Raw genomic sequence first — 15015 nt, forward strand, 5'->3', positions numbered from 1 at the left:
GATGTACTACTTTTGAGAAGAGCCAACCTATTGGTTTTTGGTCATTTACATTGAGATTTGAGAGAGGTATATAAAATTATGATGGGTATAGATAGAGTGAATGCAAGCAGGCTTTTTCCACTGAGGCAAGGGGAGAAAAAAAACCAGAGGACATGCGTTAAGGGTGAGGGGGGAAAAGTTTAAAGGGAACATTAGGGGGGGCTTCTTCACACAGAGAGTGGTGGGAGTATGGAATGAGCTGCCAGACGAGGTGGTAAATGTGGGTTCTTTTTCAACATTTAAGAATAAGTTGGACAGATACATGGATGAGAGGTGTATGGAGGGATATGGTCCGTGTGCAGGTCAGTGGGACTAGGCAGAAAATGGTTCGGCACAGCCAAGAAGGGCCAAAAGGCCTGTTTCTGTGCTGTAGTTTCTATGGTTCTATGGTTCTACATCTACCTTGGGCTTTTGTGGCATTTTCTTCCTTGGCGAAGCATAAAGTGGTTACAACCCAGAAGACGACTCAATGCTCATGTCCATGCCAGTTCTCCACCTGAGCAGAGTTCCACCCCACCCAGTCACTCTGTCTGCCATTTCTCCACAGCAAACACTTCCTCACCATATATTTCCCCAATTCCCTCTTGTAGGCCATAATGGAACCCTCACTCTCCATATCTGCAGGCTGCTCCAGTTCCAACCACACACGTTTATAAAAAGGCGTTGCTTGTGTGACCTACAGAGGGTGCAGTGTTACTCAGGTCATTTTGAGCTCTCATTAACTCCACCTCTCTTCTTGCTGCCCATTAATGGTCACTTACCTACACGATATTTTTAGATTCTTTTTTTTTGTTGCTCATCTTCTCTCATGGTTTCCCCTTGCCTTTCTACTTATTCGTTTTACTTCAATGTTGGCAGCCAATGAGGCTTTTGGTTACTGTTGATAGGTCATTGATCTGGCCTTTCCTGCTTTTTAAGTCTTTGGTCATCCACGGAGCTTTTGCTTTAATTGTTATGTTTCTGCAGAGTGGTCATTCCTGAATCTTATTTTAATTACAGTTCTGATTGTCAATCTATGATTCTTGCTTGGTCCTTAAAGGCTCCAATGTGGAGTGTCTACATCCTTTGGCAAAGCTATTCAAAACCTTGAGCTACTATGATCATTGTTCCCTAAATGCTTCCCCACTGATGATAGTTCCACTTTGCCCAAGTCATTTCCCAGAATCTAATCAAACAATGTTGTCCTCTTTGAGGTTGGAGTTGTATTGGGCACGAACGTTCTCCTGAGTACACTTAAAACAAAGTCTTCTTTGTCTCTATATTGGAGATGTAAGCTATGTGTACCCCTCAAAGAAAATTCTGGGGAGTTCTGTGATTAATGCAGCTCTCTGATTCCACACCTCCCCCTTCCCACCTGTCTTTTTATATTGGCTAACTCCCCTCTTTCTTTCCAGTTCTGTTGATGGGTTTCAAACTGAAAGGTTGACTATCTATGTTCATGGCCCTCCATAGATGTGGCCTTAGGTGCTGAATACCTCTGGCTCCTTTGCATGTTGCTGCAGATTTCCAGCATCTACAGTCTCATCTGCATTGAGGTGGCAGTAGGTGCTATAGAAATGCAAAATGCTGGAAGCAGTTGATGAGCCGGTATCTCCACAGTGTAGTCATTTTATTAATATTCCTTTAATCAGTCTGCTTTCCTATTGTTTGATGCAGTTGTTAAAAAAAACTCTGTTGGATAGACATGGTACCTGTCTACACTTCAAGGGCAATCCAAGTGACATACCTCGTTTAAGCACGAGGAGGATGGATGTTGTGGAAGGGGGCATCAATCTTGTCTTTGTACGATTCACACGTTCAGACAAACAGTGTTGAATAGCAGGCTGATGGAGTGGGGGGCACCAGCCTGACTTAAGGCTCCTTACCCAGCACGAGCTAATGGAATACCGTAGGGGCCAGTGCTCAGGGTTGGGAGTGTCACCATGCTGCCAACTATTTGAGAACTCTCAGCTCTGTTCTAATAATGTTTCTTCATTTCACTTGGCCATCAGAAATCTCTGGATGTAAAGTTGTTGGAGCTGCAGCATAACACAGCAGATATTACGCACCCCAAGTGTCTGGGTAAGTGTGTCTCACTTGGTTCTGGGTCTGTTAAATATTCAGTTATGCCTCACTTATATTCTTTAATGTGCTTGGAATCTCATACACACACAGTGTATCATGGTCACTTCCAGAGGGATATGGAAACTTTCAATGAAGCATTAGAAAATCTGCAGATGCTGGACATCCAAGCAACACACACAAGGTGCTGGAGGAACTCAGCAGGCCAAGTTCAATGAAATGCTGGTCTCTTCCATGCCATCTTACCATGTCATAAATTACCACGTATAAATTTCACTTCAATTTGAACACCTGCTTGCCTAATTTCATAAGAAATTGCTTAAAGTGTCTTGTATGCTTTAAAAAAAATCTGGACATAAAATTGAAAAATTTGTAATCCATTATAAAAACAAAACAAATCAGATTGCTTTCCTATCAGCAAATCAGGTGGTGTCTGTGGGGAAAGGAAGAGAGAGATAGATGGTTAGCATTTCAGGAGACAGACACATCATGCAGGATTTCAACCCAAAACATCATCAATTTCTTTACCTTCTACAGATGCTGCTAGCCCTGCTAAGTTCCACCAGCAGATTATTAACATTTGAGGTCTGGGGATGAGAACAAGTGAGTTTTCAGTAACAAATTGGGGTGGTTCTAGAATGGGTATAATTAATTGAATATCTCTTATCGAGTAAGACTGAATGAAGCAGTTAGTCAGTGTAACATGCTTTTGGTAGTTTCAGACATGTCCAACTAGCCAGATAGGAAAAAGAAAAACTGAGCTAAATGGATCCAGAAACGTGTGGCAGTTTGACTGACCCAAGAGGATGCTGACCTCAGGTGCTGGCTGCGTGGACTTGTGACTGCATCGGTTTCTACCAGATGCTTCAATTTCCTCCTAAGGAAGTTGGTAAATAAATTGACCCCAGTGTATGGGTGAAGGGTAGGATCTGGGGAAACTGGTAAGAATATGGGGTGAATATAAAATAGAATTGGTGTGAACGTGCAGTTGATGACACAAGCTCAGTGGGCCAGAAGGTCTGCTTCTGTGTTGTGACTCAAAACAATGGCAGGTAGAAATGTCCATTTCTGGAGTTCAATTCCTGGAGCCTTTGGTCCAGTCCAGGAGATCATGGACAGAGAGTAGAGAGCGAGTAGGATGGGGAATTAAAGTGGCACGTGACAGGAAGCTCAGGGGTGCCTCTGCGGACTGAGTCCAGGTGCTTTGTGAAGTGATCGGTGAATGTAGAGGAGGCAACATAGTGAACACTGAGTGCAGTGTGCTAAAGTGGAAATGAATCACTGCTTCACCGAAAAGACAGTTTGGGTCCCTGGATGGTGGCAAAGAAGAGGTGTTGTATCTACTTTTGGCAAATGGATTTATTGCTGTTGCATGTATGGAGGTACTGTGAAAAACCTGTTTACGTGTTGTCTGTACAGATCAATTCATAAAAACAGCAACAGAATGCGGAATGAAGTGTTGCAAAGAGAGTGTGGACAGTTGGTGTAAGGTCATAATGAGTTGATTCTGAGGTCAAGAGTCTTATTACGCTAAGAGGCCGTTCGATGGTCTTATAACACCGGGATAGAAGATGTATTTGAGCCTGGTGGTATGTGCATTCAGGCTTTTGTATGAGAGCGGGGGGGGGGGGGGGGCGGAGAAGAGAGAATGCCTGGGATGGCTGGGGTCTTTGATTATGCTGGCTGCTTTACCAAGACAATGAGACAATGTGTACAGGCTCCATGCAGCGGATCCTAGTTTCTATGATCTGATGACCTATGTCCACCTCTGCAGTTTCTTAAAACACAAGCAAAGCAATTGCCATACCAATCCATGATACACCTGAATAGGATTCTCCCTGTGATGTGGGCTAAAAGGGACACCAGATTTCTGAGGAAGTAGAGGGGTCTTTTGGTATTTACAATGTGTCCTCCTTTGCACTGAGCTTCCTGTTCCCTGCCACTTTCATTCCTGTACTGTTTTGATGAAGCACAAAGCGAATGTGACAACTAGCACCTCACCTTCTATTTGGGCATGATGCAGCCTTCAGGACTCAATACTGAATTCTCCAAGTCTAAGTAACTTGTGCTCTCTCTTTGCCTATTCAGAACTGGCTGTTTGTACTGTCAACATGTTGGCTCAGTTCTTTTCCCCCACCCCCACCACTCTTCCAATATTCCCCACTCTGAATTTTACATCTTCTCACCTGCCTATTACTCTTTCCTACCCTCCTCCTATGATCCATTCTCCTCTCCTATGTGATTCCTTCTTCTCCAGCCCTTGACCTTTTCCACACACCTGGCTTCACCTATCTTCCAACTTCCTCCTTTCCCTCTGCCAAACTCTTTTTTCTCTGATATCTTCCCCCTTCTTTCTCAGTCTTGAAGGGTGTCTGCCCAAACTGTCAACAGATGCTGCCTGGCCTGCTGAGTTCTTCCAACACTTTGTGTGTGGATTTCCCAGCATCTGCAAACGTTCTCGTGGTTATGTTGACTCTGTTTTTATGATTCTATTTGTACGGTCCTGCCTTTTGGGTGTGCCTCATCTTTAGGAACACATTATCCCAACAAAGAAGCTTAATTTGCTACTTAACTGCCAATTTAAATAATTTGGATTTGCCTTATGAAAGAGATTCCATTTGTGCTCTCCATCTTTGTTTTGTCCCAGACCTGAAATATCATCTTCCATTTGATTGGCTGAGTCTTTCCAACATTTTCAAATGCCAGTTTTTCTGTTTTTTTTTTATCTATAATCTATAATGTTATAACACAGTGCAGAACAGACAGACCTGAGAGAGAATTGAGGAAATGTATGAATAAGACAGAGAACACCTTCCCTTCCAAGTCAATCAGACTTCAGATATATTGGCTGGGTCTCGCTGTACAGTGGGTTCTGGTTAATTGGGGTAGCCACTTATCTGGAACACTATGCCACTTAATTGGAACAGGTTATGGTCGTTGAACTGTTTCTAACTAGCATCTGTTACATGCACTTGTGTGGCTGTTAGAAACCAGACTCTGCTTGGAGCAAACAGTTTTTAGATAGCATCAGTTCCATGTGTCTGTGTTCAAAAAGCAGGAATTTATGTCACGGATTCAGCAGCAAAACAATTCAGAGCTGTTTTGCTCACTGTGTTCCAAGCATTCAGGCTCAGATGCCAGGACCGGCCAGGAGTGAAGATGAAGCGATTTCACTACCTCAGCAAGTTAGGGTCGAATTTGAAGGTATCAACAATCATCCTGAATATGAATATGAAGATTTGGAACTTGTGGTCATCAAAATCTTTGTATGAAGGCAGTTCATTATCTGCACTATGTGCTGATTTTGTTCATTTGCAGTCATCAAAAGAACATGGCAGCATACACCAGATAAATTCCTCAGTGTATAATACACAGTTTTATAGTGCTATATTAGTATTAGTAGTTGTAAGGGAAGAGTTAAATGTGATTCCTCTTTGATATGTGCTAAAATGGAAGTCTGTAAGACAAAATGGCGTTAGCTTGGAGTGAGATTGTTTTGAGAAAGTATGAGAGAACCAGTCCACAGTAAGTTTTGAGAAAGTTAAAGGAAATACAAGTCTGCAGCCACAATAGTGGAAAATGGTGAAGAACTTGTTTGTCTGGGCTGAAGGTTGTAAGATGATAAGGGGGTGCAGCTGGTACCACTGTGCTGGAAAAGTACTAGTTAAGCGGTTTGAAGGGTATAAAAGGGGCACTTTTTTGTGCAAGTGGGAGGGTTTTATCTGAGGCTAGGTCACAGCTAGTGCTAGTGCTAAGAAGATATGGACATGTACATCGAGTCAAAGTTAGAGAGAAGGGGAGAGAAAAAACAACACAGGCTTGTCGGATCTATGGCTGCTCTCTGATATTGCAGAGATAGGCTTGCTCAGTGAATGATAAATATTATATTGATTTCTGTACCGCTTCTACTGATTTTCTTTCTGTATTGCACTTGTGCTGGTTCTAATAAAGTTTTCTTGTAGTTTGACGTGCAGTATTTGCAAATGCATATTTGAATAGCCTGAGCTGAATAAGAAAAGAACATAGAACAGATTTTTAAATTACAGTTGTGTTCTAATTTGTGTATTTCATTTAAATACATAATTTGTTACTCAGGTAAAAGGTAATTTCTCTTTTCTGTATCATTTTAACTATTTCCATGATACTTTGGCTAATTCACTTAATTCAGCCAAAACATACTGGTGTCGATGTGTCCCAATTAACCAGAATCCACTGCATTCACTACAAGTGGGCATGCTAGTTTGTGAAGTTCAATAACAATGGATGTGGAAGAACCAGTGGATGTAGTTCAGGAAGACTTTGTTGAGGTGAGTCTATTAAACAATTTTCACACACACAGGATGTAAAATAATATACCAGATTTATGGATATTTAAAGAATCGGGAGATCTGAGATTAATGCAGGAAGATGGTGATGAGTCAAAAATCAGCCATGGCCTTGGTGGAGTAGGGTGAAGGGGCTGAATGCCTCATCAAGTGTTCTACTGCTGGCTGTGACTTTTGGGCATTGCAGATGCAAGATCTCGTCAAGAGGCGATGCATAGCACCAGATAATTAACGCGTTTCTTCGTTGCATTACCAGCTGAGAGATACAAGTGCCTCCAGCTGATGAACAACCACCTGGAGAAGATTGTGCAGGAGAAGATGATGCTGAAACAACGACTGGTGAAGCCTGTTCACCGTCAGTGCCTGCCTGTTGAAGCCAATTGTCACAAGTAAGCTTTGGATCTTGCATCCTGGTATGTAAAGTATCACTAGGATGGTTTGGAGCATCTCAAAGGTGAAATCTGCTAATATCTCGATATAAATGGATATATTTCATTTTGATTTTGTCCGGTGAGCATCACTGTATGTTCCACAGCTGGGGAATGGACTGACAGGAGGATAGTTTCCTGCTGCTGTTTGAGCATTGTAGTGCTTTACAGTATGCACTTCACCTCACTCTCCTCTCCTGAACACCTTGCATCCTGGTATATTTAATGTACAACCCAGTCCTTCAGACGTTTTAGCCAAAACCCTGCATCTTCTAAATTAACTCTTTATTCATTGATCTGTCCATTGGAAAGAGTCTAAGAAAATTAAGATACTTTTTGACAAACCTTGGCTCACTAGGAAATACTCTGCCCTGAGTCAACAGATCAGAGTTTTAATCCCCTCAGACTCATTATTAGTCAATACAGTATCTGGGGAGTTAAGGCTGATTTATACTTGTGCGTCAAATTGACGCTGTAGGTACGGCGTAGCCGAGAACCCTACGCAGTGCCTATGCGGATCCCTACACCATAGCCTGACGCGCACCTCTCCCAAAATGTAACTACACGTCGCGGCAACGCAGACCGCAACAACTGTGATTGTTCGCTAGGTAGCATCGCATTTCCTCCTATGCTGCAATAGCTTCCCATTGGGCGACTGAAGGGCAGGGAAGGAAGTCTGGCTGCAATGCTTTCCATAAAGCTTTACAGACCTCCAAAATATGGAGGACACATTTCGCTTTTACGAAAAAAGACACTTGCTTTAAACTTGTTTACCCTGAGAAAGACAGCCATGACCATGAAGCCTTGCACGGGCTTGCATGATGTGCCTGAATTGAAGAGCGACGCAGACACACCAATGCACAAGTATAAATGCTCACAATGGCGTAGCCCACTTGCGTAGGCGCAAGCTAGTACACACAAGTATAAATAAGCCTTTACACAGCACAGAAACGGGCCCTTCAGCCCTTCAAATACCCACCTGTTCTAATCTCATTTGCCAGCACTTGTCAACAGCCTTCCATGTCTTGGTGCACTCATCTAGATACTAATTCAATGTCGTGAATCCTTTGTGTTCACCACCTCCTCTGACCTTGTTGTCCAAACCTCAACACAGGGGGGCGGGGAATGTTCTTCCTTATGTGCCATCTAAGCCATACTTCTTACCTTAAACCTGTGCCTGTCCTCTAGTTACAGATAACTCTACTGTAGTGAGAGGTTTATTATTGTTTACCCTACTTGTGCACCTCATACTTGGTTAACCTCTATCAGGACCCCCGTGTTCTCCAAAGAATACAAACCTAGCACATCACTCCTCATAATTGGGACCCTATATCCCAGGCAACATCTTCTGCCTCTCAGTGCAACAATATCTTCCCTGCAGTTTGGCAACAGGAATTGGAGGGCACAGGTTTAAGGTGAGGGGGAGAGATTTAAAGGGGATCTGAGAGGCAACTTTTTACATGGGTAGTTTTAGACACAGTTACAATTACAATGGTACATGGATAGCAAAGGTTTAGAGGGATAGAGGCCAAATGTAGAGAAAATGGGACTGGCTTAGATGGCAATCATGGTTGTTATGGACAAATTGGGCAGTGGGCCAGTTTCTGTGTTGATTAGTATCTTTCTGTACCCTGTTCTTCCTCACTCCATAACACTCTGTATAAGTTTGCAACATGCAATCTCGTTCATTGGGGCACCACGGTAGTTACTGCAGTGCTTTTACAATTTGGGCCAGGGACGTAAGAGTTTGGAGTTCAATTCCAGTGCCATCTGTAACTCCCTCCCTTGATTGTAAAGGTTTCCTCTGGGTGCTCCTGTTTCCTCCCACCATCCGAAGATGTACCAGTTAGTGGGTTAATTGGTCATTGTACATTGGCCTGCCATTAGGCTGGGGTTAAATTGGGGGTTGCTGGGTGGTGCGGCTCAGTGGGCTGGAAAGGTGTGTTCTTCACTGTATCCCTAAATAAATAAATTGTATATCTTAATGCCAATAATCAAGTCGTTAATGTATGTAACAACAATAAGGAAGTTAGTACCGTTTCTTATGGTACCCCACTGGTCACAGGCTCCCAATAAAAAGACCACTGTCAATGGATTTAGTCAGTGATATTGTCCTTCAGATAGGCATAAACTCAGGTCTTGCCCTCCAGCCCAAGTAAATGCTCATATAGTTATTGACAAGATTATCCCTCATCACCAAGATGGTAGAAGGACATCAACAGACTTTAGGACTTATTCCTCATTGGAGGGTTTTTATGCAGCTTCCATCAGGGATTGTGTTGCTGGGATCATACTGTGCACAAGTTACCTTTCTTCCATGGCAGTACATTGGTCTGGTATTCAGCAAGGTCCTGCATAGTAGGCGCATCCAGAAAATTAAGCTGTGTTGCATCTATGGTGACTTAACTGCTTGGATCCAAAATTGCCTTGTCAATAGAAAATAAAGAATAACAGTGGATGGGTGGAGGTCTGTCTGCGGAGAAAACGTGGGGTTGGCAAGTAAGTTTGTAGATTGGTGGCATTGTGGATTCCACAGAAGGTTGCCAAAGGACATAGTGAGATATGGATCAGTTAAAGATATGGGCAGAGAACTGGCAAATAGCATTTAATACAAACAAGTGTGAGGTGCTGTACTTTGTTAAATCCAATGTAAAGGGAATGTACACAGCTATTGGCAAGATCCGTAACGATGTTGATGAACAGAGGAATCTTGGTGTCCCTCGTTTGGTTCCCTGAAAGTAGTTGTACAAGTCAGTAGACTGGTAAAGAAAGCATGCGGCATGTTTGTCAGTCGAGGCCGTCAAGTTGTGTTGCAGCTTTTTCACACTCTGCTTAAGCTACGTAAGACATAGGAGCAGAATTTGACCGTTTGGCGCATTGAATCTGCTCTGCCATTCAATCATAGCTGATCCTTTTCCCCCTCCTCAGCCCGACTTCCCAGCCTTCTCCCTGTAACCTTTGATGCCGTGCCCAGTCAAGAACTTATGAAGCTCTGCCTCAAATACACCCAACGACGTGGCCTCCACAGCTGCCTGTGGCAACAAATTCCACAAATTCATAGCCGTCTGGCTAAAGAAATTTCTCTGCATCTCTGTTTTAATGAATGCCCCTTTATCCTGAGGCTGTGCCCTCTTGTCTGAAACTCTCCTACCATGTGAAACATCCTTTCCACATTTACTCTGTCTAGGCCTTTCAACATTTAAAGAGTTTCAGTGAGATCCCCCCCCATCCTTCTAAATTCCAGCAAGTACAGACCCAGAGCTATCAAACGTTCCTCATATGATAACCGTTTCATTCCCAGAATCATCCTTGTGAACCTCCTCTGAGCCTTCTCCAATGCCAGCACATCCTTTCTTAGACGAGGAGCCCAAAGCTATTTACAGTTTTAAAGGTGAGGTCTCACCAGTGCCCTATAAAGCCTCAGCGTCTCATCTCTGCTATTGTATTCTAGACCTTGTGCTCGACATCCAGAGCACTGCAGTCATTTTTAGTTGCCACAAAATATAGGAAGGATGTGGATGCTTTGGAGAGAGTGCAGAGGAAGTTTACCTGTATGGTACCCAGATTAGAAGGCATGTGGTATGAGGAGAGTAGATCCAGCTGAAGCTATTTTCTCTAGAGTGGCAGATATGATAAAAGTTCATAAAAAAAAAATTAGGTGAGGCAAAGTAGACAGCCAGGATTGGAATGTCTGTACTAGAGTACACATAATTAAGTTGAGATGGTTAAGTTTGAAGGAGATGTGCGAGGTAGGGTCCTGGGGTGGTAGTAGGGATAGGTAGCAGAGGAGCATTTAAGAGACCCCTAGATGGGCACATGAATATGCAGAAAAGGGAGGGATGTGGTCAATATACAGAGAAAAGGGATTAGATTAATTATGAGTCATTGTATTCAGCACAGCTTCGTGGCCTGTCCTGTGCTGAACTATTGAGTTCTATGTACAGCAGTGCACACATTTCGATTCAACTGAACTGAATTCTGGATAAGTTTAGGGTGAAGGGGTAAGAAATTCAGGGGGAATCTGCGGAGAAGTTTTTTCCCCCCAGAGGGTGGTTAGAATCTGGAGTGTACTGCCTGAGGCAGAGAGGCTCGTAACTTTTAAGAAGGTTCAGGTAAATGGGATTAGTGTAGATAGGTGCTTGATGGCCAGCATGAAAATAGTGGGCCGGAGGGCCTGTTTCTGTGCTATGTGAAAGGTCCCTGCCCACAGTCTTTAGCTATCAGTGATGTGCAGACACTCATTCTACACTTTCTAGTGCCTGCTTTCCATCGCCATTCGCCATTCCTTATTCTTACTCTCTACTATTCCCCATTCTCACTCTCCCCTATTCACCTGTTTCCCATTCTCACTCTCCCCTATTCACCTGTTTCCCTTCCCATTCTCACTCTCCCGTATTCACCTATTCTTTATTCTCACTCTCCCCATTCACCTGTTTCCCATTCTCACTCTCCCCATTCACCTGTTTCCCATTCTCACTCTCCCGTATTCACCTGTTCCCCATTCTCACTCTCCCGTATTCACCTGTTCCCCATTCTCACTCTCCCCTATTCACCTGTTTCCCATTCTCACTCTCCCCTATTCACCTGTTTCCCATTCTCACTGTCCCCTTTTCACTTGTTCCCTATTCTCACTCTCCCCTATTCAGCTGACCACTCCCTCAATTTCTTCCTGCAGCTTGTTTCCTCACTCATTTAGTGGAATATTTGCTGGAAGCCTCCTGATGACTCTCCCTATATCTATATCTCTATCTCTCATCGAAGTAGGGAAGAGTATTGAGGTGTCCTCTCACTATAAACCACACTCAGGTTACCCATTAACATTTGATAATCCTGATAAAATCACAGAACACCACAGCACAGAATCAGGCCCTTCAGCCCATCTAATCTGTGCTGAACTACTAATCTGCCTAGTCCCATTGACCTGCACTGAACTATAACCCTCCTATCCATGTATCTGTCTAAATTTCTCTTAAATGTTGAAATTGAACCTCCATCCACCACTTCTCCAGCAGCTTGTTCCATACTCTCACCACTCTGAGTGAAGAAGTTCCTCTTTGCATTCCCTCTAAACATTTCACCTTCAGCCTTAACCCATGACCTCCAGCTAGTTTCACCAAATTTCAGTGTAAGAAACCTATTCCAATTACCCTGTCTATCTGCTCATAATTTTGAATGCATCTGTCAAATCTCTCCTGAATCTTCTACATTCTAGGGAATAAAGTTCTAAACCTATTCAATCTTTCCTTATACCTCAGATCTTCCAGTCCTGGGAACATCCTTGTAAATTTTCTCTGTACTCTTTCAACCTTATTTATATCTTGCCTGTAGGTAGGTGACCAAAACTGCACACAATACTCCAAATTAGACTTCACCAATGTCTTGTACAACTTCAGCATAACATCCCACCTCATGTACTCAATAACTTGATCTATGAAGGCAATGTGTCAAAAGCTTTCATTACAACCCTGTCTACCTGTGATGACAATTATAGACCTATATTCCCAGATCCTTTTGTTCTACCACACTCCTCAATGCCCTACCACTCATTGTGTAAGACCCACCCTGGTTGGTTTTTCAAAGGTGCAACACCTCACACTTATCTGCATTAAATTCCCTCTACCATTTTTCAGCCCATTTTTCCAGAAGGTCCAATTCCCACAGCTAGCTTTGATAGTTTTCCTCATTGTCCACTACATCCCCATTCAAGACAGGAATTGCACCGCCTCAGATTGCAAGACCCTGCAGCGAATAGTGAGGTCAGCTGAGAAGATCATCAGGGTCTCTCTTCCCGCTATTACAGACATCTACACCACACGCTGCACCCGCAAAGCTAACAGTATTGTGAAGGACCCCACGTACCCCTCGCACAAACTCTTTTCCCTCCTGCCACCTGGTAAAAGGTACCAAAGCATTCGGGTTCTCACGACCAGACTGTGCAACAGTTTCTTCCCCCAAGCCATCAGACTCCTCAATGCTCAGAGTCTAGACTGACATCTACATCATTTGTTATTATATTGTAATTTGTCCTCGACTGTGCCTATTGTCTTGTTTATTAATTATTGTACTGCCCTGCACTGTTTTGTGCACTTTATGCAGTCCTGTGCAGGTCTGTAGACTAGTGCAGTTTTTATGTTGTTTTACATTGTCTAGTGTAGCCTTGTGCTGTCTCACTTAGCCTAGTGTAGTTTTGTGTTGTTTCATGTAGCACCATGGTCCTGGAGGAACTTTGTTTCATTTCTACTGTGTACTGTACCGGCAGCTTATGGTCAAAATGACAATAAACTTGACTAACGTTGTTTCCAATATTCAAGTGTAAAGGAGAACAAAATAATTGTTACTCTGGATTTGATGCAGCACAAAATTTTTTTTTTTGTCTTCTGCAATTTTGGTGTCATCTGCAAATTTGCTGATACAGTTTACCCCATTATCATCCAAATTGTTGATATAGATGACAAAACAATGGACCTAATACTGATCCCTGCAGCACACCACTAATCACAGGCATTCAATCAGAGAGGTTAACCATCTACTACCACCTTCTGGCCTCTCCTGTGAAGCTAATGTCTAATCCAATTTACTACCTAATCTTGAATGCCATGTGAGTGAATGTTCTTGACCAACCTTCTGTGTGGAACATTGTCAAAAGCTTACTGAAATCCATGTGGACAACATCAACTTTCCTGGTAACTTCCTTGGTTAGATGTGACCTACCACACACAAAGCCATGTTGACAATCCCTAATCAGTCCCTAGCTATCCAAAACTAATACAGTATATCTGGTCCATTAGAATACCTTCCAATAACTTACCTATTACTGATGTCAGACTCACCAGCCTACAATTTATTGGCTTATTCTTAGAGCCTGTTGAAGAAACTGTCTTGGAAAAGACTGTTCAGTTGAGTCTCGTTATGCAGTATTTTTATGGTCAATTTTCCCGTGTTGTGTGAGAAGCCTTGCTATAAAATGCCAGCAGACTATATGTATCTATGATCATTGTCCTTGGCCTCTCCAAAACTTCAGTAATCTTTCCTTTAACAAATCATGTTCTTCCTAAACAATGACTTGAGGAAGTCATTAGTAAATCACTTCTTTTCCCTGTATCCCCCAAAGTTGCTCTAACTGATGTCTACTTATTTTGTTGATGCCCTTTTTTCTTTACACAAAGAGCCACACTGGAAGTACCCTGGCATTACTGTCATAACCAGAGAGGACTGGACAGAGATGGGCTGAGCTTCCTCTTTAACTGTTGGATACACTTCACTCATACTGCCAGCATCTAATTTTAAATACAGCAGACCCTTTAGTGGTCACCTGATTTGATAATTTGCCCTTGACTACAGTGCCTATGGAGATGCACTGTACCATAAAGACGGGTGCAAAGTTTTCATTAGGAACCAAATCCAGCTCATTCAGTGTACATACGTAGTTGACATTTTTTGCTCTTGAATAGGCCTAGGTCCCTGTTTGTTCTTGCTCTTTTGTGTGTGTTTTGAAACCTCCGTAAGTTTACTTGACTTTGTTGCAAATATCTTGCATTCTTTTTTGCCTTCTTAACTTCCTTCTCCTTTGTACCATTTCCTATTTTATTACTCTGGGCATCCTGCCAAGTTGAGTTCTGCGTATCTAGCATCAGGTTTCCTATTGTACTTCATCACACTTGGTTCCTCAACAGCCAGTAGGTAACACACTGGAGCATCCTAACTTTTATCTTAGTTGGAAAATATTTCATCTGATATCTCTCCCCCTTCCTCCCTCTCTCTCCCTTTCTCCCTGTAAAAGAGTTGAATTAACACTAGTTAAGACAAAGTCAGTAACAAACACCAAGACTTCTTTTTATGCTACATTTAACTCTTGTTCATCATATTCTCCTAGACATGTCTCAGAGCTCCCCTCAAGGATGATTCAAGTAATTGAGGATCTTAGCCCTAATCTGCAGTTAATAAAATCCATCCCTCTTTTGTCACAAAAAGTGAGGATAATGGTAAGTAACCTTCCAGGTATTTTGCAATGTTTCTTTCAGTTTCCCTATCCAATTCAACAGCATGAATGAGATACAAAATATAGTCCAATCGCTATGTCCACTTTTGCCTCTCTGCCATCACTTTATTGTGCAGTAACTGACCTGGGGGAATTCTGTACACGGTATAGAGGGAACTCTACT

At 42.7% G+C, this 15015-nt stretch overlaps 1 protein-coding gene across 5 annotated transcripts in view; it reads left to right on the plus strand.

Annotated features, from left to right (window-relative positions):
• haus2 (HAUS augmin like complex subunit 2) overlaps positions 1 to 15015 on the plus strand; it is a 51816-nt gene that overhangs the window by 32993 nt on the left and 3808 nt on the right. For all 5 annotated transcript variants that reach the window (XM_063054566.1, XM_063054556.1, XM_063054594.1 and 2 more), the window contains exons 4-6: positions 2031 to 2100; positions 6682 to 6814; positions 14727 to 14835. In XM_063054566.1, coding sequence (XP_062910636.1) covers positions 2031 to 2100; positions 6682 to 6814; positions 14727 to 14835 — 312 coding nt within the window. The remainder of the gene's footprint in view (positions 1 to 2030; positions 2101 to 6681; positions 6815 to 14726; positions 14836 to 15015) is intronic.

This window comes from Mobula hypostoma, chromosome 1, assembly GCF_963921235.1.
Source record: "Mobula hypostoma chromosome 1, sMobHyp1.1, whole genome shotgun sequence".
NCBI lineage: Eukaryota > Metazoa > Chordata > Chondrichthyes > Myliobatiformes > Myliobatidae > Mobula > Mobula hypostoma.